The sequence below is a fragment of the Laetiporus sulphureus genome (assembly GCF_001632365.1).
Source record: "Laetiporus sulphureus 93-53 unplaced genomic scaffold LAESUscaffold_3, whole genome shotgun sequence".
NCBI classification, from domain to species: Eukaryota; Fungi; Basidiomycota; class Agaricomycetes; order Polyporales; family Laetiporaceae; genus Laetiporus; species Laetiporus sulphureus.
The window spans coordinates 803,238-821,572 of record NW_024468512.1 but is presented as its reverse complement, the minus strand read 5'-3'; the positions used below and the strand labels follow the sequence as shown (position 1 = coordinate 821,572).

Below are 18,335 nucleotides of genomic sequence, written 5' to 3'. Positions count from 1 at the left end.
GTGATTATACAAACCCTCAATAAAGATCTTCTGCCTCGCGCGATCGGTCCCTTATAGATGCGGTACGAAGGCGTAGCGACTCGGAGCGGTCCTCGGTTGTATCTCACTGCTTCCTGCTGTTCGAGCGCGTGTCAGACTACTCGCCGAGTGACATGGGTCCGATTGAGAGCATTTTCACCGCAGTGCATCGAATCCCTAGATTGCATTTCGCACCATCATCTGCTGTCCTCTCGGTGAAATCCTCTTCGAGCTCACATCAGCTTGGCCAAGAGTCGTTGCAAACCTTCGTGGAGACACGATGCCCTAGTCTGAACGAAGAGTTCTTGCCGCCGTGGTGGTTATTCAAGCGAGTACTGTCACAACTGTCTTCGCTGTTATCACAACTGAATACGGCCTTGTTCTTTAGCGGCCATTTGCAAACTGCTTATGCCGTTGTCGGAGACTTCTCGAAAGTGGACAAGGTAGAATATGACAGGTAGAGGCAGGTTCAAGTCGCATGGGAGCAACCGATTGGCTCACCCAGTTGCGATAGGACGCTGTTGCGGACATTAGATGGTGGTACAATGTCAGTCTCTTGAACGCTATTTGCTCAGCACACCTCTGAACGCCGTCTTACAGAGGGTTGGACACAACACCACCCGCAGATGAACGCACGTTGCAAGATGATACTCCCATTGTGGTTGTCCTGCACGGTTTGACAGGCGGTACCGTTGCTCCCATCATCAGCTCCTGCAGATCCTCAATGCATGCTTGCAGGTTCCCATGAATCATATGTGCGAGCAATATTGGCTCCAGCGTGTACCCCGGTAGAGGAAGGCGGTCTAGGATACCGAGGAATCGTCGTAAACTTCCGTGGTTGTCAGTCAATTTTATTCGCATCAATAGCTGTGCCTCTCAATTGAGGCATTCTCATCCTTAATAGGTGCTGGCGTTCCAATTACAAGCCCTCAGCTATATTCCGCTGGGCATACCGATGACATACGCGTTGCCGTTCTGCACATCGCCAATCGCTATCCGCGAGCCCCCTTGTTAGGCATCGGATTCTCCCTCGGCGCGAATGTGCTCACACGATATCTTGCCGAGGAAGGGGAACGAAGTCGGCTCCTGGCCGGTTGCGCTGTTGCTTGTGTGGGTCGAACAGCTCTTCGTTCATCCAAATGGCTCTCTTACAGACTCATTTAGCCGTGGGATCTTGTCAAGAACGCTCGATGGTGAGTGTGCTCCGGCTGTAGAAGTCACATTGCCACTCAAATGTGTTCTGCCAGCCTTGAAGACCGGTGGTTCTACAGGAATATATACTCCAAAGCCATGGCTCGCAATCTACAGACACTCGTAACGCGACACGCAGATCAGATAGCCAAGTTTGGTCATGCCCCCCTTGCCGATGCTGTCACTGAAGTGCTGCAGACGAAATACATGCTTCTATCGGAGTTTGATAGCAAGGTAACTTGCGTTGCTGGTGGTTCCTCACCGCCGTTTCCCTTCCCGTCGGCTTGGGAATACTATGCATGGGCATCAAGTCATAGAATGCTGCCGCATGTCCGCGTACCGTTCCTCGCTATCAACTCAGAAGATGATCCTATTGTGCGAGTATTACCCGTGGAAGCCGGAGGGAACCCATGCGTCGCGTTTGCTGTTACGCAGGAAGGCGGTCATTTGGGCTGGTTCGAGAAAGCAAGTGATACCGGAGAAATCCGACGTTGGGTCAGGAAGCCTGTGTTGGAGTGGTTGAGAGCAGTCGGAGAGGACTTGGTTGCAGATAATAGGCAAGTGAAGCCTTCACATGTAGTGGATGGCTTCCTGAAGGAGATTGGCCGAGATGACATTGGATGCAAAGTAGTTGAGGGTGGCGGGCATATCATCGGAGTCGAGGGAGAAGAAGGACTGCTTGCTGGTTTGTGATCTAGGATAGAAGATAGAGATATCATTGCTACAGCGTGGATCAGACATACGTATACAGTCGTATTACAAATTGCACGTCAGTCACTGTCGCTAAATGGCACTTGCGACTCTTCCTCCTCCTCTTGTACGGTAGTCCTGTCGTATTGGCTGATATCGACAGATACGACGCCCTCTTCATCGAGGTTTTCATCCGAGATCGCGAGATTCCTGTCACGCTCGAATAACTGCCGGCCTTCGCAAAGACGTCCGATCAGCAAGTAACCCTCAGAATGCGGTGAGCAATAGGGTCGGAACACACCTGTGAGACGCGTGGCCAGTCTCTTGTATTCTTCCCTTTCTTTTGGAGCCATTCCTTTGAGTTTTTCCTCCTCCTCGCGTGCTTTCTTGATCGCCAACTCTTTGTCGAATTCAGCCTTCCACGCCTTGAACGACTCCACTGTTATAGGCGTGCCTCGCGTCCGGACCTCCTCTGCCTTATGTATCCCATAAGATAGATTAAATACATCGTCAAGTGACCACAATAAATCACCTCTATCGCTTGTCGTTCTTTCTCCGTTTCGTCCTGCTTTCTATGTTCAGCTCGAAGCTTTATGAGCGCAGACAACTCATCCCTCAGATGAGTGACAAGCGCAAACGTCATTGCCATCCCAAGGTTTTCTTCTCCCTGGCCGTTGTGACAGATTCCTCATTATTTCGATGAGGACTCTACATGGACTTATCAACTCACCACCCTGCGCAGATCATCGAGCAAATCATCGACTTCTCCATCTTCTATGCTTCCTTCCACAGCTTCCAAGGACAGTTCTGGTAGTACATCCGGATAGCCTTCGGTATATTGCACTTCGAGGGCGAGTTTCACTATAGCGCTAGTGAGAGCACGCTCACCGTGAGTGAACGAACATTGCGACGTACATTCATCCTCGCTCTCATTGGGTTCTTCTGGTTCGATATCTATGCGCACCGACCTTTCCGATAACTCTTCGCATGAGTCTCAGCTTGACAAAAAGGGACAGCGTGCGGGTCGAACGCACTCGTGAGCTCGGTAGGATAGATCGATTCGAGCACCTGCAGCAACATCAGACAATGGAATTGATCATCGCGTGTCCTGACGAGGTACCTCGAACTCCTCGGCAAGGACTTCGTCAGACATGGCCGACGCAGTGAAAGGTGCGGACACTGATCGCGAATCGCGTGGCTTGAGCAGGGATGACCGGGGTCCGCTGTCGTGGCCCGCGCGAGAGCCACCGACTGCGTCCAACCGCTCAACTATGTTCGCGTTACGGCGGTGCGCATCAACTGCTATCAAGTCGACTTGGAGTGTCTCAGCCTCTGTACCGCGTCTGGCTGCTGGCATCCGCTTTTACTCCGACGAGACAAGCACTCCAGATAGTAGCGCCGCTGCGCAGTCGATCCGGTTGAAACCCTTGGGCGATATTCATTCGAGCTCTACCCCACAAAGTAACAGCGCACAGGTATGGGGGTTCCTGGTGCAGACGGGGAAAAACATAACGAATGGGGCTGGCGACAACGCGGAAGAAAAGTGGAAGAAACGGGAAGCAAGCGTCGTGCAAAATCTCCAGAAGCCTGATAATCCCTATACCGGTATGTCTGTGATGGAATCAACCAACCTGTCATGCTACAACAATCGTAACCAGGTCGCAGCGTTGCGGTACACAACCATGAAGTTGGCGCTGCGTTTACCGCCTTGAGGAGGATTATGTCTGCAAATGCGGTTGCCAGGGAACTCAGACTGGTGCAGAGACACGAGAAGAAAGGTGTCAAACGTAGACGTCTCAAAAGTGAGCGCTGGAGAAGACGATTTGCCCATGAGGTGCGTTTCCCGCAATCCGACATTTGGATGTATTCATGGGCGTCTTTCGCAGGTGAGGAAGAAGGTGAAATTGGTAAACGAGATCCGTGCTCGTGGATCATGAAAATATCCTACTTTGCATTGCTCTTGTTTTCTTCACTGTCTGCAATGTGCATGCCGTCAACTATTATTGTGCGTGCTGGAAGGTCGGGGTCTGAAGTCGGGTAGGATCGACCTCGCTGCCCCAACGCATAGCTCCCGAGTGAAGAGCTTTAACACAGACCATACTGTGAAGAAACGGTGACAAGAAAACTGCAAGGGCAGTTTGCTTTCGCCAGTGCAAAGAGTCCCCGGCGATTGGACCCCGTTGCAAAGCGAATAACGGGATAACCCTACAAAGCAAGGCGAGTCCCTCCATTGCTGATTGGTGTCTGCCCTCCTGCACAGCGCCTCCGGACGGGACAGGTTAGTCCCGTATTTGACATGTTGCGCAGGCCCAGAATTATCATCTCTGGCGGACATGCGTTTGCCACGCCTAGAGCCTCGTGGCGTGCGTGGTAGTGTTGTTCACGGCGCATTGCCCCGGTAGAGCTCGCGCTGCTCATTTTCAGGCATTCGTAAAGAAGCTAGAAGGTGACATTGGCGGACGTTCCTACCCTATATGACTTGCCCGCCGAGCTCCGGGTGCGCAGCGGTGCGGGGTTCATAGAACGTTTGAATTGGAGCACTCAACGCCGATACCTCGAAACACCGAACCCGCACGTCACACTCGCCGTTGCTGGGAAATCCGGCGAATCATTCAACATTTTTTGATTGACTATTCCCTAAACTGTCGTGCCGTGCTTGGTTTGCACCTTTCTCTGCACACCATTTGGGAGAGGCCCCAAGCCTCGCCTTGCAGGTCCAGCCGACTTAATGGAGAATGCGGACAACATGCAACTCGACAGCGCAATGAAACTGTCATGCCCTCCGTCGGGCGACGTGCGTTGCACTGCCATGCGGGAGCTATATATGCCCCTCAGAGTCGTCATGGATCCACACTCGTCATCTTTCTCTGCCTGGTCCCAGCTGCCTACGTACTATTTACCTGAAGATGTGTCATAACGTTCGTCCCCGCTAATCCATGATTCATGCAGTAATGTGCTAATACCGGCAACCATACAGGTTATCGACGGAAGATTCCATCTGGAGTGTCAACATTTCATTCCCATGAGCACTCGTCGACAGGACTGCCTTCAAACAAACTGTCTCTTTAGTCGAAGGCATGTTCATCCAACGGGTGCGTGTTGTGACACTAGGGTGTATCCTCCGGGCTCATCATATGGGCTTCGCAGGCTGCAAGTCACCTTCTTGTGTGCGGGTGATGACTTCTCCTCAGCGAAACCCTATTCGTATGAGCGAGACAAAATGTGCAGATTGTGTTATGCGCGAAAGGACTGGAGCCCTGAGCTGCTCCTGAATCTCGTCCTCTCTTGAAGAAACCTCTCAAGAAAACGTTCGCAGCTATGATCCATTGGATTCCGACCGCTCAAGTGGACGATTTAGTCGTATTGTATAACCTATTGCGTATCCTATGCTTCTGATAAATGCTACCTGTACGCGCACCTCTTAGTAATATGCTGTATGTTTCTTTTAGGGCTCGAGCAGCCCAGCTGAATATGACACGTCGATGGCATGACCCGCGGGCGCGTCACCCAACGTACGGTTCCTTCAAGCGGTGCGTACAGATAAGTGCCTTGTGGATGTTCTCATGTTTTGTTGCCAGATCTTTTCGACCGTCTTTTGATAGTGAATCGCTATGGCTTTATTTCGCCGTTTTATTGAGCGGCGTTGATGGTGCGCGTTCGTGCAGGCTACACCCGATCAGAACGTCTTCTGTTTCTGTGCGACAAGCTTTCGTTGCAGAAGTGCTTTTTGCCTAAGACAGATGATCATTGCTATGACTTTGCTATAGTGTCCCGGATAGCACGTCCATAGCACGGGTAGGCCATGAAGTGCCAGTGCACATCCGATCTAGTGCATCCCCGACCGCTACGGCCTCTCCGTTCTCAACATCACTCAAGACGATTCTCACAGACACTGATATAACAGCTTTTTCCGATGATCGGCGCTGAATTCTATGAAGAGTTTCCACTTTTACCTGCCATGCCTTTGAGTCCTCGAGCACCCTCTGTCCTTTCAATCTCTAAAACTCATCACACCTGTTATTAGTCTTCCCGACTGACTAGAGAACAGGAAGATCATCCGTGCATGCTCTGAGGAAAACGTCCATAGTTGTAAGCAGACATCTCATCATTCACATACAACAATATTTCTCAGTGGCATTCAGTTATGCAGGAACGTGCGCCATCCGTCTTACCGAATAGTAATGTTCGAACAAACGAACTCTTCGTCACACCTAGCAGTTCGTTTTTGCATGCCGCATGCTCTGCAAAGCGGCCTGCATGTGTCGATGAGTCGCATCTATGATACCATCTAGATCGACTCTAATTTCACGTCTTCCACCATGTAGGTTCGCTCATAGTATCCGAGAATGCCCATCAAAGACTACTCAGCTCATCGTGCACCATGTACTTCCGGATACGGCAGAGTATGCTTTCAACGCACAACATGATGGGCCGCAGTAACTCCGTGACAGATCAACTGAACTGTCGAGTCCGCATCTGCGAACGGGGTGATTGCGGAGTCGCCCGTCGTAGACTTCGTGCAACCCCCCCTGGATGCTACCCCAAGGATGCAGAACGATTCGTCAGATGCAGGAAGGTATGTTTCGAAAGATGGCCAGAACCTTTAGTGCGCTCCTTATGCGCGGGATCCGTCCATAGCTTACGCGCCCAGATGACTATGCAAAGTCGAAGCACCGCGAGAACTTAACGTGATTTAAATGCGTTCTCTTCAGAAGGCTCACTATTTCCTGCAGACTATGTATGACGGCTGGGTATATGGAGCCTCTTCCAACGGTAAGTCCGCGTCCATAAAGACTTTGTGATGACCACGCCTGCCGTGGCCTCCTGGCCTGGGAAGCATCTGCTATAGATGTCATCTCAGATCATATCGGACGTTCTGAAATCCTTAAGGCCCTCCCATATTTATCAGGATCGGGTATACGGAGGCTGAGCGATACCTAAGGTATGTGCTGAACGTCCATCACAGCCATTCCGTCTTCCTGGTCTAGAAGTACCGCCGCAAATTACGGCCATTTAGTGACAACAGTTCTGCTCAACGACAATGAACCTGTCTGACTTTCCTCTCGTGTAAAAATGGATTTCCTGAGCTGAAGAAGTTCTTTGAAGATCAAGGCGCCTGAGACCCGCGAAGATTGCAATGACGGGACGCATCAAGCCTTCCGACTCTGATTGGAGTGCGAGGAGCAATAATAACTTTTTGCTTATTTGCTGTCGTAGCGTCTTTCATTGAAAGCTGTTGACAGCCCGAAATACTGATTTTGCGCCCGACGAAGAAGTCAAGTCAACTGCCCACCGATTCGTGGCTGAAATTTATTCTCAAATGATCCTACGGCCAAGAGGAAGAGACCGGAATGCGCATAGCAAAAGAATGCTCAAACTGAGGACATCATGAATTGACCACCATCGCCAGCGTACCACGGATGATCTGTAGAGTATGTGGAAATAATGGCTAGATGTTGGTTCTAGAGCAATCCCCTAAAGCGTCTTCGCGATTAGTACTCATTAGACCTACTTTCCCCCCCAAATCAATGTGCATAGTAGGTTCGACAACGAAGCAGGCTGTACTACTAGCCAATCATGACTACAGGATACGCAGGCCGATGTTGTGCTTGTCGCGCCATATTGTGTATAGAATGAATATACTTAGTATTCTGCAGTTCAGACGTTGAAACGATGCCTATTGTATTTTTCCACGGTATGTTCAGTGGGTTGGCCATAACCAATGGCAAGCACACGACAGATCGAAATCTCGATCGCCTCGCGTTAGGCACGTGAAACGTAGAAGTGCGCTCAGAGTGGTGGCGTCGATCCAACTCTACAGTTTTCCACTACCACCTCCGTCAATCACCTCGGAAAAAAACCACAAAGACTCGCATTTGGTCTCTACATCACGCGCTCAGGAATGGGAGCGACAAAATTTCTATCATCGTCTTCCTCTCAATGGTTGTTCCCGGTTTCCGCCCTACAATACACCCCGAGCCACACGACGTCGGCGATCCCACGAGAGAGGGAATTGTACGATAGAGCAAGAGGAGTTGAATTTCTCTTTCGACTAGGAGTTTCCCTGCAGCTGTGAGCCTCACTATCTACGACTCCCATACACCCGACCTCGTGGGACGGACTGATGCCTTGCTTCATTCTCGTCAGGCCCATCTCCGCAATGTACACGGCCGCCACATGGTTCCATAGATTCTACATGCGGTATTCCATGGAAGACTACCATCGACAAGTTCGGTCCAAAAATGTTCTGCACTCCGCCGTCTTCACATATGCTCATCGATCTTATAATCAGGATGTTGCTGCGTCATGCGTTTTCCTTGCTACAAAGACCGAAGAATGTGGTCGAAAGTTACGAGACGTCGCAAAAGTGTTCTATTCGAAGGTTTCGAAGATAGATATTGCTGAGATTTCGGATGATAACAAGGTATGGAACTTGACGGAGTCGTTGATGCCATTCTGAAGAACGTGATGCAGGAATTGGAAATGTACCAGCAAGCTATACTGGCCACGGAAGAAGTCCTGTTGGAAGCTCTATGCTTCGATTTTGTGGTCGACAGCCCACATGCGGAGCTCGTCGATCTCTTCAACACCAGACAGGAGAGCGAAGAACTAGAAGAATGCGCATGGACAATCGCAAACGACACGTAATGCAGGACGCAACTTCTCCGGAACCATTTTTCACTGATATCCACTAGAACCAGGACCCCGCTCTGTATACTACATCCACCACGCATTATTGCAGCCGCATGTTACATACTTGCCCAGCATATCATCGAGGGCCCTCAATCGCCATCTCTAGATGTCCGGATAGCATCACCTGCTCCATCTGCTTCGTTGCCAACCCCGCCCTCGCACAATCTCTCATCTCCAGAGGCTTCTCGGTTCGCCGTGGATTACTTTGAGTTTAATGAGGTAGATCTAGCTGGTGTTGCAGGTGAGTCCATCCGCGTCAAGATGATGTGGATTGTAATTGTATTCTTTGTCAGAAACTTTGAATATTATACTGGAGTTCTACGCAGCTCAAGATCTTCAACATTCTGCTTCTCATCTGGTTTCGGTGGCTGCAGTAAGATATCAAATCGTACATCTTATTTCATGCCGTTCTGACGGAAATTGTAAGATACCTCCTCCTGCGATTTCGGCCACTAGGGAGAGACTATATACCACTTTCAATTATGACTCGAAATCGGCTTCTCAGCCATCCGTTTCCTCAAATGGCCATTGTGGCGCTAATCAGACTCCCACCTCATCACATGGCGGGAGTACGCCAGGCAAGCCGCAGCCGAAAGCATGGAGATCCGTTATCAATTCACCAAAGTAATCCATTGACGAGCCCACAGAACGCAGCAGCTAAGTACCGAACATTTGGCTAGTCGTAAGACGTTCGCGCCAATAGTTGTATCATGTGTTTTTGTGCCGATGTTCGCTCCATCATGTTTGTATTTAGAATGGACCTGACGTATGGTCCACTATCGTCCTCAAAGTGACGTGCATACGGATACCCGGTGTTCTGGTCGCACGTTCATGTCGTTAAGAAAACGAAAGAAGAGGCTACAGCTAGGAGATCCACCTTTCGCAACCCGGACCGAGAGGAGACGCAATGATGCCCATGAGTTAGGTTGACTTGGCGGTGCGATGTTGCCTAAGAGGAATAGGATGCGGATGCCGTCGAACGGGCCTTTACAACTCTATTGTTTCTTTGGGCTTGAATTTACGACCCGCTCGCTCAACAGCGCGGTAACAAAACTGATTTCCGTAGAGTTCGAACTCTATGTGAGGCAGATCAAGGACTGTAGGGATGGCCTTCGCATTAGCGCTGGCACAACCTTCGGCCGAATCCGACGCAGCGCCGCCGGTGTTTGCAGCGGATGACGAAATGGAGGCAGTGGAGGATGCGGCAAACAGTGGGACAGCGAAGGTGAAGATAGAATTTTGCTTCGGGATCACTAGATGTCAGGGTCAGGATGATCCGTTGGAAATGAACGATAAGGTCACGAACGTTTCAGCTGATCTTTCTTAGTGACCACTTTGAAGGAGTTCTCTGTCTCATGAACGACAATGCCCGATAGACCTACAAGGCACGGGTTCTTGCTTTGCCGCACTATGTGCGAGATGACCATCCCTACATTTAGGTTGAGATTTTTGTCAAGACGGACTGGACACACACCAGTCAAGAGAGAGCCATTAAAATCGGCTTTAACGAGCTTCGCATGCATTGATGCGGCGCTCGGTGCCGCCATGCTAGCGGCTTGGCTGTTAATTGGGGTTGAGGGTGCAGGAGGCAGCGCAAGAAGCTCGGACATGTAACCCATCCACAAAGAGTGCAACGGGAGAAACAGTTCAAATCTGAGACAAATCAGGTTAGGTGCAGATGTCATTTCCGACAAGGATCATCGCACCTGGTTTCCGCTGGACTGAGATGCCATAGGCTGTTCTGCCGCTTATACCGAGCAGAGGAGATGGCAGCGTCTCTTCTCGCCTTCCGCTTAAGTCGTTGCGCTTCCCGTTCCTGCTTGATTTGGACACGATCCTCGAGTACCACCTGGCGTGTTAAAACCCGGCTCTTATACAAAAACTCGCGATCTGCGGATCTGGCTATATGATCCTTGACGTAAGTGGGTGTAAAGGGTGTTGCACTGCTCAGTTTCACCCGCCGGTTCTGTGATGCGTCAATCAGCCTAGCAGGTAGAATGGAACAGATGTAAGCTTGCATTGAGGGGCGGGGTCTCGGTGTAGATGTCGTGCAGTTGCGAAGCAAGATGCATTTCTGCCTGCATGATTGTTGGGCGAGCTTGGAAGGATGAGACGGAAGAGGGCCACGCGCACGTGAAAGACAACAAATTGATCAAAGGCGGTAGAATTGTGGAAGAATCAGCGTGATCGCCGCCAATACGTAAGATCAAATATCTTTTCGTCAGCAAGCGCCAGGGCGTTCCATCGTGCATATTTTCCACCCGGGTAAATCGCGGTTGTCCTTCATAATAACAAATTTATGAACCTTCATCTTTTATGACGCAATCTTACCAGATAGCCAACTCGTTGACCGCTCAACCGCTCGTCAATTAGTAATTTGTTCAACTGCGTGCCTTTACGCCCTTCCCGCACGGCAAGTTGTGACTCTAGTAGTGACCAAACTCAATGGTATGTACAACGTCGACGCTGCTTCAATGTCGGCTGTGTCTGTTATTTTTTTTTAAACATTTATTTGTATACCGCGGTATGCGCGGTTTGTGTCTGTTGTCAGGGTCTTGTTGAGGTATCATGAGCTAATGGACCATGATACTTGCAGAACCCAATCGCCGGTTTTCTGTTTCATACTATTTTCAAGTCGTGAAGTCAACGCTCTTCACGCCACACATACCGACGTTGCCAGTGAAACAATTCCCACAATGACTTCAACTCATCAATGCATAGAACTATGCTATTTCCTGGTGTCTCGCCAGTTTCGGTCTGTTTCTCTAGGTTCCCCATTAGCACGTCCTTGTTGACCGCAGCAGACACATGAAATTGGCCCCTTTGATTGCATTCTCCCAAACCGCAGCGGCTGACCGCACACATTTATCCTCCTTATCGCCTGCATCATCTGACAGTATTTCGGACGTATTTGCGACTTCCGGACCTCTCAATCGCTTGCTGGTTTATCGTCTACAACCTGTTGGTCTCGAGCGTTGTAAATGCAAGCCATCGACCTGCATGGGAAGAATTTTTCGCGTTGCTTACTCACGCAGCCACGATAGGCACTTGCTAATAGCGCAAATGATCGTGATGCAATGACTGCCACTTTTGCAATGCTATCAAGATGCACTGGAAGGTATAGCTGCTCGTAATAGATCGACGGGGATGCCTTCGGAGCGCTGCGCACTTGTCAGTAGTGGGCGTTGACGAGGAAATGATGCTAGGAAAGAAGATCTCGGTTGATAAATTTCGGCCAGCTTCTTAGCGCGCGTCTTTCGCATTGCCTTGCCTTCTACGGATTACTCATCTGCTCTTCGCTCCCATACACCTTATCATGTTGGATAACGTCCTTGAAAAGGGTTGCGTAAATCAGGCGGCTACAACAACCGAATTCACCACGTCCTTGAGCCTTCCGGCTCGAGCTGCTCACTGACCGGCACGTCTTGTCATCAGCGCCGTTGCGACGGATCCAACAGCCTCATGGGCGGTCGGACCTTCGCTCATGGGAGGTTTCCTGATAAACTGCTGGCTATCTGATTGCACAGTCACGGGTGGAGTTGCGTACGTACGGCCGCTTAGTATGCGCTCATGTCCTTATCATTCCGTCACAGCGTAGAATTGCTTCCTGCTTGCGTTTGTTATGCAATCCCTCGCACGTTTTCTGTCTGATATGACTAATTCTGTTCCTGCAGCATATCCGAGGTAAATTTAACCAAATACACTAGCTTTACGTTCAAGATCGTGATTGATTACTCTACAGTTCCGAGCAGTACACTATGGCCGTCACAGACTTAGTGGAAGAATTCACACAACAGAACATCAGTCGATCGTGGACGTTCAGTTGGTGACGCCAGTCTCAACACAGACGGGGCAATAGGTGTCTATAACAGGAGCTGAAGAGCATCCATGGCGTGAGTAGTGGGCTATGCGCTCCGAGGGGTTATCACTAACTGTACTGTTGTGGGAATTGGTGACTAGAGTAGGCGCCAATCCATGTCAAAGGGAGTAAGCACATCGGTAACAAAGGCGTACTATTGCCAACAAGTCTTGGTACATTCCGGAGGGACACAGTCCTCGGGGTGGGCGGTGCTGAACTTGCAGAAACGGTCTTGGCATTTGACCTGCATGTGAAAGTGAGTTGACACATTGAAATCCGTCGGAACCACTGTGACGACCTCTTCATCGGGCTGGAAATTCAATAGTCAGCATAGGAATGAAGGACCAGCTTGTAGTGCAACACACCAAATCGATGTAATGCCCGCAGCGCTTATAGTGATTACGAACACTGAGCAGGGGTATTAGAAACCGTCTTCAAAGTGAGTGAAAACGTTGTGTTCACCGTCGAAAGAAACACATGACGATGAGTGCAGAGGGGGGCTAAGGGGTGTGGATGTATGATAGGCATGAAATGCTCACAATTTATAGTCCGGCAGCAGCGTTGAAAAGATCCGGCCTCTGCGTCCTATCCAGTCGCAGTATAGACCCCCGCGACGGATGTCGATAACATCAATGGATCGGACCGTGCACACGAGTTCGCTTTTTCAGCATATCAAGATGCCGAGGGTGCAGTCAAGTGTTTGAGACAAACCCACAAGGTTCATTTTTCGGCGTTAGATGAAGGAGGTTGATCGGACGTCGTCACCGCGTTTCCCTGAATAAACATCTGGTCTTGAACCCGCAATTGGGCTCCGGCACGCTAAAGCTAAAACGTTAATTGCAATGCATATTCGGCACAACTCAGGATAATATGGAGCTGCAGACGGCAGGGGCCGGTATCGCACGCGTGTTGGTGAGATCCGCTCTGCAGAGCTATCGATCATGCTCAGGCCCAGACAGACGGAGAGAGACACGAATCTTATCCAGGTCATGACATCTTCCGTAGCGATCGAGGACCTTCCCCTATTCAAATGATCTAACGGATGACGCAGAGGCAATTCATAGGTGGGGATGAACTGTCTAGGCGAGATTCATGGTTCATGATGGGTTAGACAAAGGGTAGCTACGGCCATGCTTGCTGCGTGCCATATGCTGCGTTGGAACGCCATCGATAAACATAGCCAAGACCAAGGGAGTGTATACGAGAATGTATATTGTGTGCCCAGCAAACGGTCGCACACGTCTGCCAACATGCATGCGCTGTCTATCGGAATAGCCTTCACCTGTGCGCGCTGTCGCCCGAACAACCTGGCCGGAACTGACGATCGTGCACGTGTCCGGGGACAATATTCAGTCGGGCTTGGGTTACCTGATGCAGAAGTTTATCGCTAACTCTATCGCGCGTGGCGATCTTGCCGCGAATAGGATTGGAGAAACGCCTACTCGTTCGACCTTACCCGGCGAACATACCGACTAGGTACTGACTCACGCCTTCCGGTGTCAGTATCCCAACATCCGAGAAAACAAGTGATATCAGGTCAGGTCTGCTCACGGCAACGGTGAGAGCATGACCTTTCCGATAGCGACAATTTGCGTACCTGGTATAGTCCACGCCAGGATTCCGTGCAATTTGTTCCGCATTCATCTTCATTTCGGTCGGGGGCGGCAGCGTTTTCGTCCGTGCCGGAACGCCACTTGCGGCAGATGACGGAACAGTTGGGCGGCTTCGGGCACTCTCGCTATCTGCAGATGGCTGTGGCAGCGCTGGGAAGGACAAGATGGTCGGATTGTGTGTAGGCAGATCATATTGTGATAGGGGGAAAAGACGGTGAAATTTGTAGCTACGGGAATGCACCAGTCAGACGGCGTGTGATACACCAGCTTTGAACTCACCTCTCGGCTAGCGCGTAAAATGGTTTATTGGCAGCCTTTGCGATAATCGCGATCTGGTTGCTGCCAACGGCGTTGATTAAGCCGCCGCTCTCGACGACCGCCTCTGACCCAACTAGGACGAAATCTACTTGATCCATTACATAAGCTACGGCTGAGTCAAGGACAACGGTGCAGGGTATGCCAGCAGCAGTCAATGCCTCGTATGTCTTCATGCTATCAGATGCGTCACATCAGGGCACAGCCCATCAGAAAACATGCCACTCAGCGCACCCTAGGCCACGAGGCCGTGCCTCCGTAACGTAGACGGATATTCGTTTTGTCTTGTGTGCGTGGAGCAAGGTTTTCATGACTACACGTGAATACGAGTGGGTGAGAATCTGCGGGATGAGACTCAGTGCTTATCCGGAGCCCGTGCGAGGACCTGCGTACCACCGAGTCGTCCTTAATAAATCCGAGAGAAAGCTCAGCAATTCTGTCCCGAAAGGTGATTGCTTCTGCGGCATATTTTTGACCCTGCTTCACTAGCTCGGTCTTCAACTCCGAGAAGCTCTGTAATGCATATCGCGATATCTATCAGACGGAAACAGGTACGCTCCGCAGGCGAGAACTTACGTCCGATTCGTGAGGAAATAACGTCACAAAGGCAATGAACAGCTCGCAACCAGCGTTCAGACTGATAGGATTGGCAGATCTCTGTTTGAGAATTTCGGCGTCGTCGTTGAGGGCTTGGACAAGCTCAAACATGGTACCCGCTTGATAGGCCATTCTCAACTTTTCGGGCGTGAAACGCGGCAAGATGCTTGCTCACCATTGGACTTTGCTATGGACTCTGTCAGGGCCAGTATTGCAGCGAGGGGGGGCGATATCTTGGCGGATACAGGACTGCTAAGTTGATGCTCGGATATATCATATCAAATCGGCGCACTTTATCATCCTCGAGGAAGTGCTGAGAGGTGGCATAGATGTCGAACTTATCATTACTGTCTGCTTCAGCCATGACACGGTGCAAGGGTGGAAAGACGCAGGAGCGAATACGCCACGATTTGAATGCACAACTGGACCACCGCAAGCGACGAGCAGGAAGTCGAAGTCGAAGCGAGTCTGCGGCGAGTCACATGACTTGACCGAACGGGCGCTCCGGGAAGTTAATCATCAATTCAATCATGGCTCAAATGTCCGCGAACCTCATAGCTCAATTACAAACTCGACAGTCTCGACTACCGATCCGATCCAATACAGACGAGTTCATTTGCAGAGTCCACTACGCTCATGCTCAAATGAACCAAGCTTAGGCGTAAAGATCACTGTCTCACGAGGACTAGTCGCAAAAGTGAAGGGACTTCCCACAACAGAACCGAGAACTGTTCGAATTTCGCGATTGGTCGCATGCAGCCCAGTACGACCCCAACAGGATTTTGTGTCATTGCTGATGATGATTTTGGGTGCCATCTTCCGACGCAGGCTTTCTACATAAAATGAACTATATAGTTCATCATATCCAGAGTCACATGGCGATGTGCTGCAGTTGCCTGCCTCGCCGGTCGCGAACGATACCAACATGATGTCGATGCCGCTGATCGCCCGCTATGACGCCACTGTTCGTGGTCGTTTCTTAGGCGAAAGTGAAGGCTCGAGCGTGGTCCATCGATGATGGCCGGGCCCTTCTCAGCGTACAGGGTCGCTTGTTCGAGGCAGTTACAGCATCACTTCTATTCGCTTGTTCCAAATACACCTCGATTACGGCGACAGCTCCGGCAAAGGATACTGCAAAGTAGCGTTGGGACGTTGACGTGCCTCAGCGTATAACCGAGGCTTCAGTTACCCTTCTGGTCGGCCATTGTGAAGGGCCGTTGCGACGACTCAAAATCGAGCCCTGGCCAGAACTGTCAGACCTGAGGCTTTGAGGGCTGAAGCTTGAAGGCATGACTTGCCAGGACTGATCCGAGCGGTGGCATAGTCTGTCCGACACTGTCGCACCTTGCGCGGCGAAAGCGGGATTAAACGTAGCAAAGGACCTCCTTATATAGAGATTTCCAAATAACGCGTACACTGTAAATGTCATCAAAATTGCACCTTGCTTTCTCACATCGCTCCCGAATCTTTTTTATGGAGGATGACGGGCGTCTAGATAATTCCGGGACTAAATTGACGATTATGGCATGCATGTTTCCTTTCTTGGTTGGCGTTGTCCCCGGCGGCGGGTATCTGCGTTGCAAATTTGTCCGTTGCCATGTCGCGGGCGTTCTGTATGAGCGCAGGTGTTCTGTCCAGCCCAAGTCCCAGACGTGTAAAATGAAAGTTCGGGAAGTGATGCAATGGACTAAGCCGACATACTAAAGCACGACCGCACAGCGCGAGAAGGCTGACAACTAGTCACGTCTGCATATTAGAGCTCGGGAGAGAATTGCGCCTCAAAGCTGGCCTATAATGGGAAGCGGGTGTGTGAGAAGAGGATTCAGGGCAGGCGCACCGAGGCAGGGGACAAACGTCAGGCGGAAGCAGCGTGGGATTTGTGCCAAAAGATAGCTCTGCTTTTGGCTCGATCTCGACGCACTTCTGTACCAAAATTGCACCCTTTGCTCATCGAAACACGTTTCGTGTCTTTGCCGCGTCGGAACGTCGCACAAACCCAATGAGGCCGCCACCCGTTGCGATCGCCAGGCCCAATTATGGCCGCTTTGGCGCAACGCCCGTCTGTCCGACTTCATAAAGGCACGTCCGGCCTGTCCCTCCCTCCTCCATCCTCCTCGAGGCTGTAACATCCTCTCTTCGTGGCTGATCTCGTTCCTCGACTCCGCGGAACGTGTCCGCCTTAGCACGCTAAACGCTGATCCACACTGCTAAGTGCTGGAAGACGCCAGGCGCATTTGCCTTCCGGGTAAGTACCCTCTCGTGTATATATCCTCCCTAGGCATGACGAAACGGCGGCAATCTCATTCCTCTAGTCGTCGACGTCCGGACGAAAGCTCTGCATTCACCACTGCTATCATTCCGAAATGTCTGGTGCGCCACCACAATTGGTGTTCAGCAATGATATCGCGCACATGGACGAGTGGGCGCGCCGCACCGGCATTCCCCTCACCACTGCGGAGGCCTTGGGTACCAATTACGCGCGGGCGCGTCGTTGGATGCTTGCCATTCGAGCCCAGCTCGTGCAAAATATGGGATGGAAGGACGTCACTCCCCCGGATGCGCGGCTCCTGTTCGACATCGAATGCCCCTCACCATACCGTTCGCCTTCCGGTCTTCCGCGCAGCCCCAATCTCCGACTCCAGATGCCCGTCAATGCGTCCTCTTTCTTCTCTCGCGAGAGACGTGTGCAGTGGGAGATGGTTTTCCACAGCGCGCTTTTCCCCGGCATGCGCCATACCGTTCTCGCCATTGGGGACTTGTTGCATTTGATACAGTGCCTGCTTACTGGCATGGTCGTTTTGGTGAAGGAAGAGCAGGTTTCAGGAGGTTGCGTGGAGAGGACGATCCGGGCTTTGCCTCCGGTCGAGTGGGTTCACTCTCATGAGGCGCAGCTCACTGAGATCTTCGGCCCTGTCCATTATCGCCAGCTTTTTCGGGCTGCTGGAGATAATCGCATCGCATTCAAGCTCGAACGCGAACCTCGGCCCTGATTCGGGACTGCTCTTGTTGTCGTCACCAAGAATTTCGCTCCGCTACGGCGGTTCCCAAAATTGCGCACGCGTCGATCATGACCGTCCGGAGAGAAGAGCTCGACCGGAGGCCATGCATGTGCGCGCGTGCAGATCGCTATCTTATTCGAGCCTGCCCATCAAAACGCATGTTACTCACGCTTTAATCATCTACCTTAATGCTCAGCCTTCGCTATCCGTACTCCCCTACCGTTCAACCCGACATCATTCATTCCTGTGCTCTGGCAAAACATATGTATAATGTGGTAGTAACTGCATAGATTGACTCTCCATTCCACTAGCACCTACATTATCAGTGCCATTTGTTTCGTGTCTTCGCATTTCATACCT

General features: G+C 51.0%; 9 protein-coding genes across 9 annotated transcripts; 5 read left to right on the top strand and 4 right to left on the bottom strand.

Annotated features, from left to right (window-relative positions):
- Positions 1–152: 152 nt before the first annotated feature.
- On the top strand, positions 153–1,902 carry LAESUDRAFT_642497 (AB-hydrolase YheT; the record flags this gene model as incomplete). The annotated part of the gene is made up of 8 exons (XM_040903732.1): positions 153–355; positions 407–475; positions 533–565; positions 619–704; positions 757–858; positions 923–1,128; positions 1,183–1,211; positions 1,236–1,902. 8 exons carry the CDS (start codon positions 153–155, stop codon positions 1,900–1,902), a joined length of 1,395 nt encoding a protein of 464 aa, XP_040769137.1.
- Positions 1,903–1,979: 77 nt separating this feature from the next.
- On the bottom strand, positions 1,980–3,076 carry LAESUDRAFT_809336 (RWD-domain-containing protein; the record flags this gene model as incomplete). Its single annotated transcript, XM_040914135.1, has 7 exons — positions 3,020–3,076; positions 2,934–2,967; positions 2,815–2,880; positions 2,630–2,760; positions 2,432–2,566; positions 2,201–2,375; positions 1,980–2,134 (listed from the first exon to the last, which is right to left on the bottom strand). The coding sequence occupies exons 1-7, from the start codon at positions 3,050–3,052 to the stop codon at positions 1,980–1,982; spliced, it is 729 nt and encodes a 242-aa protein (XP_040769136.1). The 5' UTR covers positions 3,053–3,076.
- A 19-nt stretch (positions 3,077–3,095) lies between these two features.
- LAESUDRAFT_692200 (uncharacterized protein) lies at positions 3,096–3,897 on the top strand. The gene is made up of 3 exons (XM_040906116.1): positions 3,096–3,504; positions 3,558–3,733; positions 3,786–3,897. Exons 1-3 carry the CDS (start codon positions 3,171–3,173, stop codon positions 3,834–3,836), a joined length of 561 nt encoding a protein of 186 aa, XP_040769135.1. The 5' UTR covers positions 3,096–3,170; the 3' UTR covers positions 3,837–3,897.
- Positions 3,898–4,617: 720 nt separating this feature from the next.
- Positions 4,618–5,397, top strand: LAESUDRAFT_671327 (uncharacterized protein). The gene is made up of 3 exons (XM_040905458.1): positions 4,618–4,817; positions 4,877–4,991; positions 5,047–5,397. Exons 1-3 carry the CDS (start codon positions 4,806–4,808, stop codon positions 5,169–5,171), a joined length of 252 nt encoding a protein of 83 aa, XP_040769134.1. The 5' UTR covers positions 4,618–4,805; the 3' UTR covers positions 5,172–5,397.
- Positions 5,398–7,719: 2,322 nt separating this feature from the next.
- Positions 7,720–9,463, top strand: LAESUDRAFT_671324 (cyclin-like protein). Its single transcript, XM_040905457.1, has 7 exons — positions 7,720–7,971; positions 8,047–8,128; positions 8,192–8,323; positions 8,374–8,543; positions 8,595–8,833; positions 8,886–8,965; positions 9,020–9,463. Exons 1-7 carry the CDS (start codon positions 7,802–7,804, stop codon positions 9,218–9,220), a joined length of 1,074 nt encoding a protein of 357 aa, XP_040769133.1. The 5' UTR covers positions 7,720–7,801; the 3' UTR covers positions 9,221–9,463.
- Positions 9,464–9,579: 116 nt separating this feature from the next.
- Positions 9,580–10,612, bottom strand: LAESUDRAFT_734259 (RNase P/MRP, p29 subunit; the record flags this gene model as incomplete). Its single annotated transcript, XM_040910495.1, has 4 exons — positions 9,580–9,845; positions 9,899–10,000; positions 10,067–10,245; positions 10,299–10,612. 4 exons carry the CDS (start codon positions 10,610–10,612, stop codon positions 9,580–9,582), a joined length of 861 nt encoding a protein of 286 aa, XP_040769132.1.
- Positions 10,613–12,276: 1,664 nt separating this feature from the next.
- Positions 12,277–12,930, bottom strand: LAESUDRAFT_740907 (uncharacterized protein; the record flags this gene model as incomplete). Its single annotated transcript, XM_040911112.1, has 6 exons — positions 12,277–12,467; positions 12,526–12,548; positions 12,607–12,695; positions 12,750–12,761; positions 12,817–12,859; positions 12,914–12,930. 6 exons carry the CDS (start codon positions 12,928–12,930, stop codon positions 12,412–12,414), a joined length of 240 nt encoding a protein of 79 aa, XP_040769131.1. The 3' UTR covers positions 12,277–12,411.
- Positions 12,931–13,440: 510 nt separating this feature from the next.
- LAESUDRAFT_809332 (nagb/rpia/CoA transferase-like protein) lies at positions 13,441–15,445 on the bottom strand. The gene is made up of 8 exons (XM_040914134.1): positions 15,269–15,445; positions 15,152–15,209; positions 14,956–15,095; positions 14,773–14,892; positions 14,614–14,720; positions 14,344–14,556; positions 14,049–14,291; positions 13,441–13,994 (listed from the first exon to the last, which is right to left on the bottom strand). The coding sequence occupies exons 1-8, from the start codon at positions 15,338–15,340 to the stop codon at positions 13,904–13,906; spliced, it is 1,044 nt and encodes a 347-aa protein (XP_040769130.1). The 5' UTR covers positions 15,341–15,445; the 3' UTR covers positions 13,441–13,903.
- Positions 15,446–17,126: 1,681 nt separating this feature from the next.
- Positions 17,127–18,088, top strand: LAESUDRAFT_267815 (uncharacterized protein). The gene is made up of 2 exons (XM_040901787.1): positions 17,127–17,221; positions 17,289–18,088. Exon 2 carries the CDS (start codon positions 17,340–17,342, stop codon positions 17,964–17,966), a length of 627 nt encoding a protein of 208 aa, XP_040769129.1. The 5' UTR covers positions 17,127–17,221; positions 17,289–17,339; the 3' UTR covers positions 17,967–18,088.
- Positions 18,089–18,335: the final 247 nt, after the last annotated feature.

Coding starts and splice junctions, on each gene's coding strand:
- LAESUDRAFT_809332 (XM_040914134.1), bottom strand. CDS start 15,340: ATGGCTGAAGCAGACAGTAATGATAAGTTCGACATCTATGCCACCTCT. Junction 15,096..15,151: donor GTCCATAGCAAAGTCCAATG/GTGAGCAAGCAT, acceptor TGGCCTATCAAG/CGGGTACCATGTTTGAGCTT. Junction 14,292..14,343: donor TTTTACGCGCTAGCCGAGAG/GTGAGTTCAAAG, acceptor GCATTCCCGTAG/CTACAAATTTCACCGTCTTT.
- LAESUDRAFT_671324 (XM_040905457.1), top strand. CDS start 7,802: ATGGGAGCGACAAAATTTCTATCATCGTCTTCCTCTCAATGGTTGTTC. Junction 7,972..8,046: donor CTAGGAGTTTCCCTGCAGCT/GTGAGCCTCACT, acceptor CATTCTCGTCAG/GCCCATCTCCGCAATGTACA. Junction 8,834..8,885: donor AGATCTAGCTGGTGTTGCAG/GTGAGTCCATCC, acceptor ATTCTTTGTCAG/AAACTTTGAATATTATACTG.
- LAESUDRAFT_671327 (XM_040905458.1), top strand. Junction 4,992..5,046: donor AAGGCATGTTCATCCAACGG/GTGCGTGTTGTG, acceptor TGGGCTTCGCAG/GCTGCAAGTCACCTTCTTGT.
- LAESUDRAFT_267815 (XM_040901787.1), top strand. CDS start 17,340: ATGTCTGGTGCGCCACCACAATTGGTGTTCAGCAATGATATCGCGCAC.
- LAESUDRAFT_692200 (XM_040906116.1), top strand. CDS start 3,171: ATGTTCGCGTTACGGCGGTGCGCATCAACTGCTATCAAGTCGACTTGG. Junction 3,505..3,557: donor GCCTGATAATCCCTATACCG/GTATGTCTGTGA, acceptor AATCGTAACCAG/GTCGCAGCGTTGCGGTACAC. Junction 3,734..3,785: donor GAAGACGATTTGCCCATGAG/GTGCGTTTCCCG, acceptor CGTCTTTCGCAG/GTGAGGAAGAAGGTGAAATT.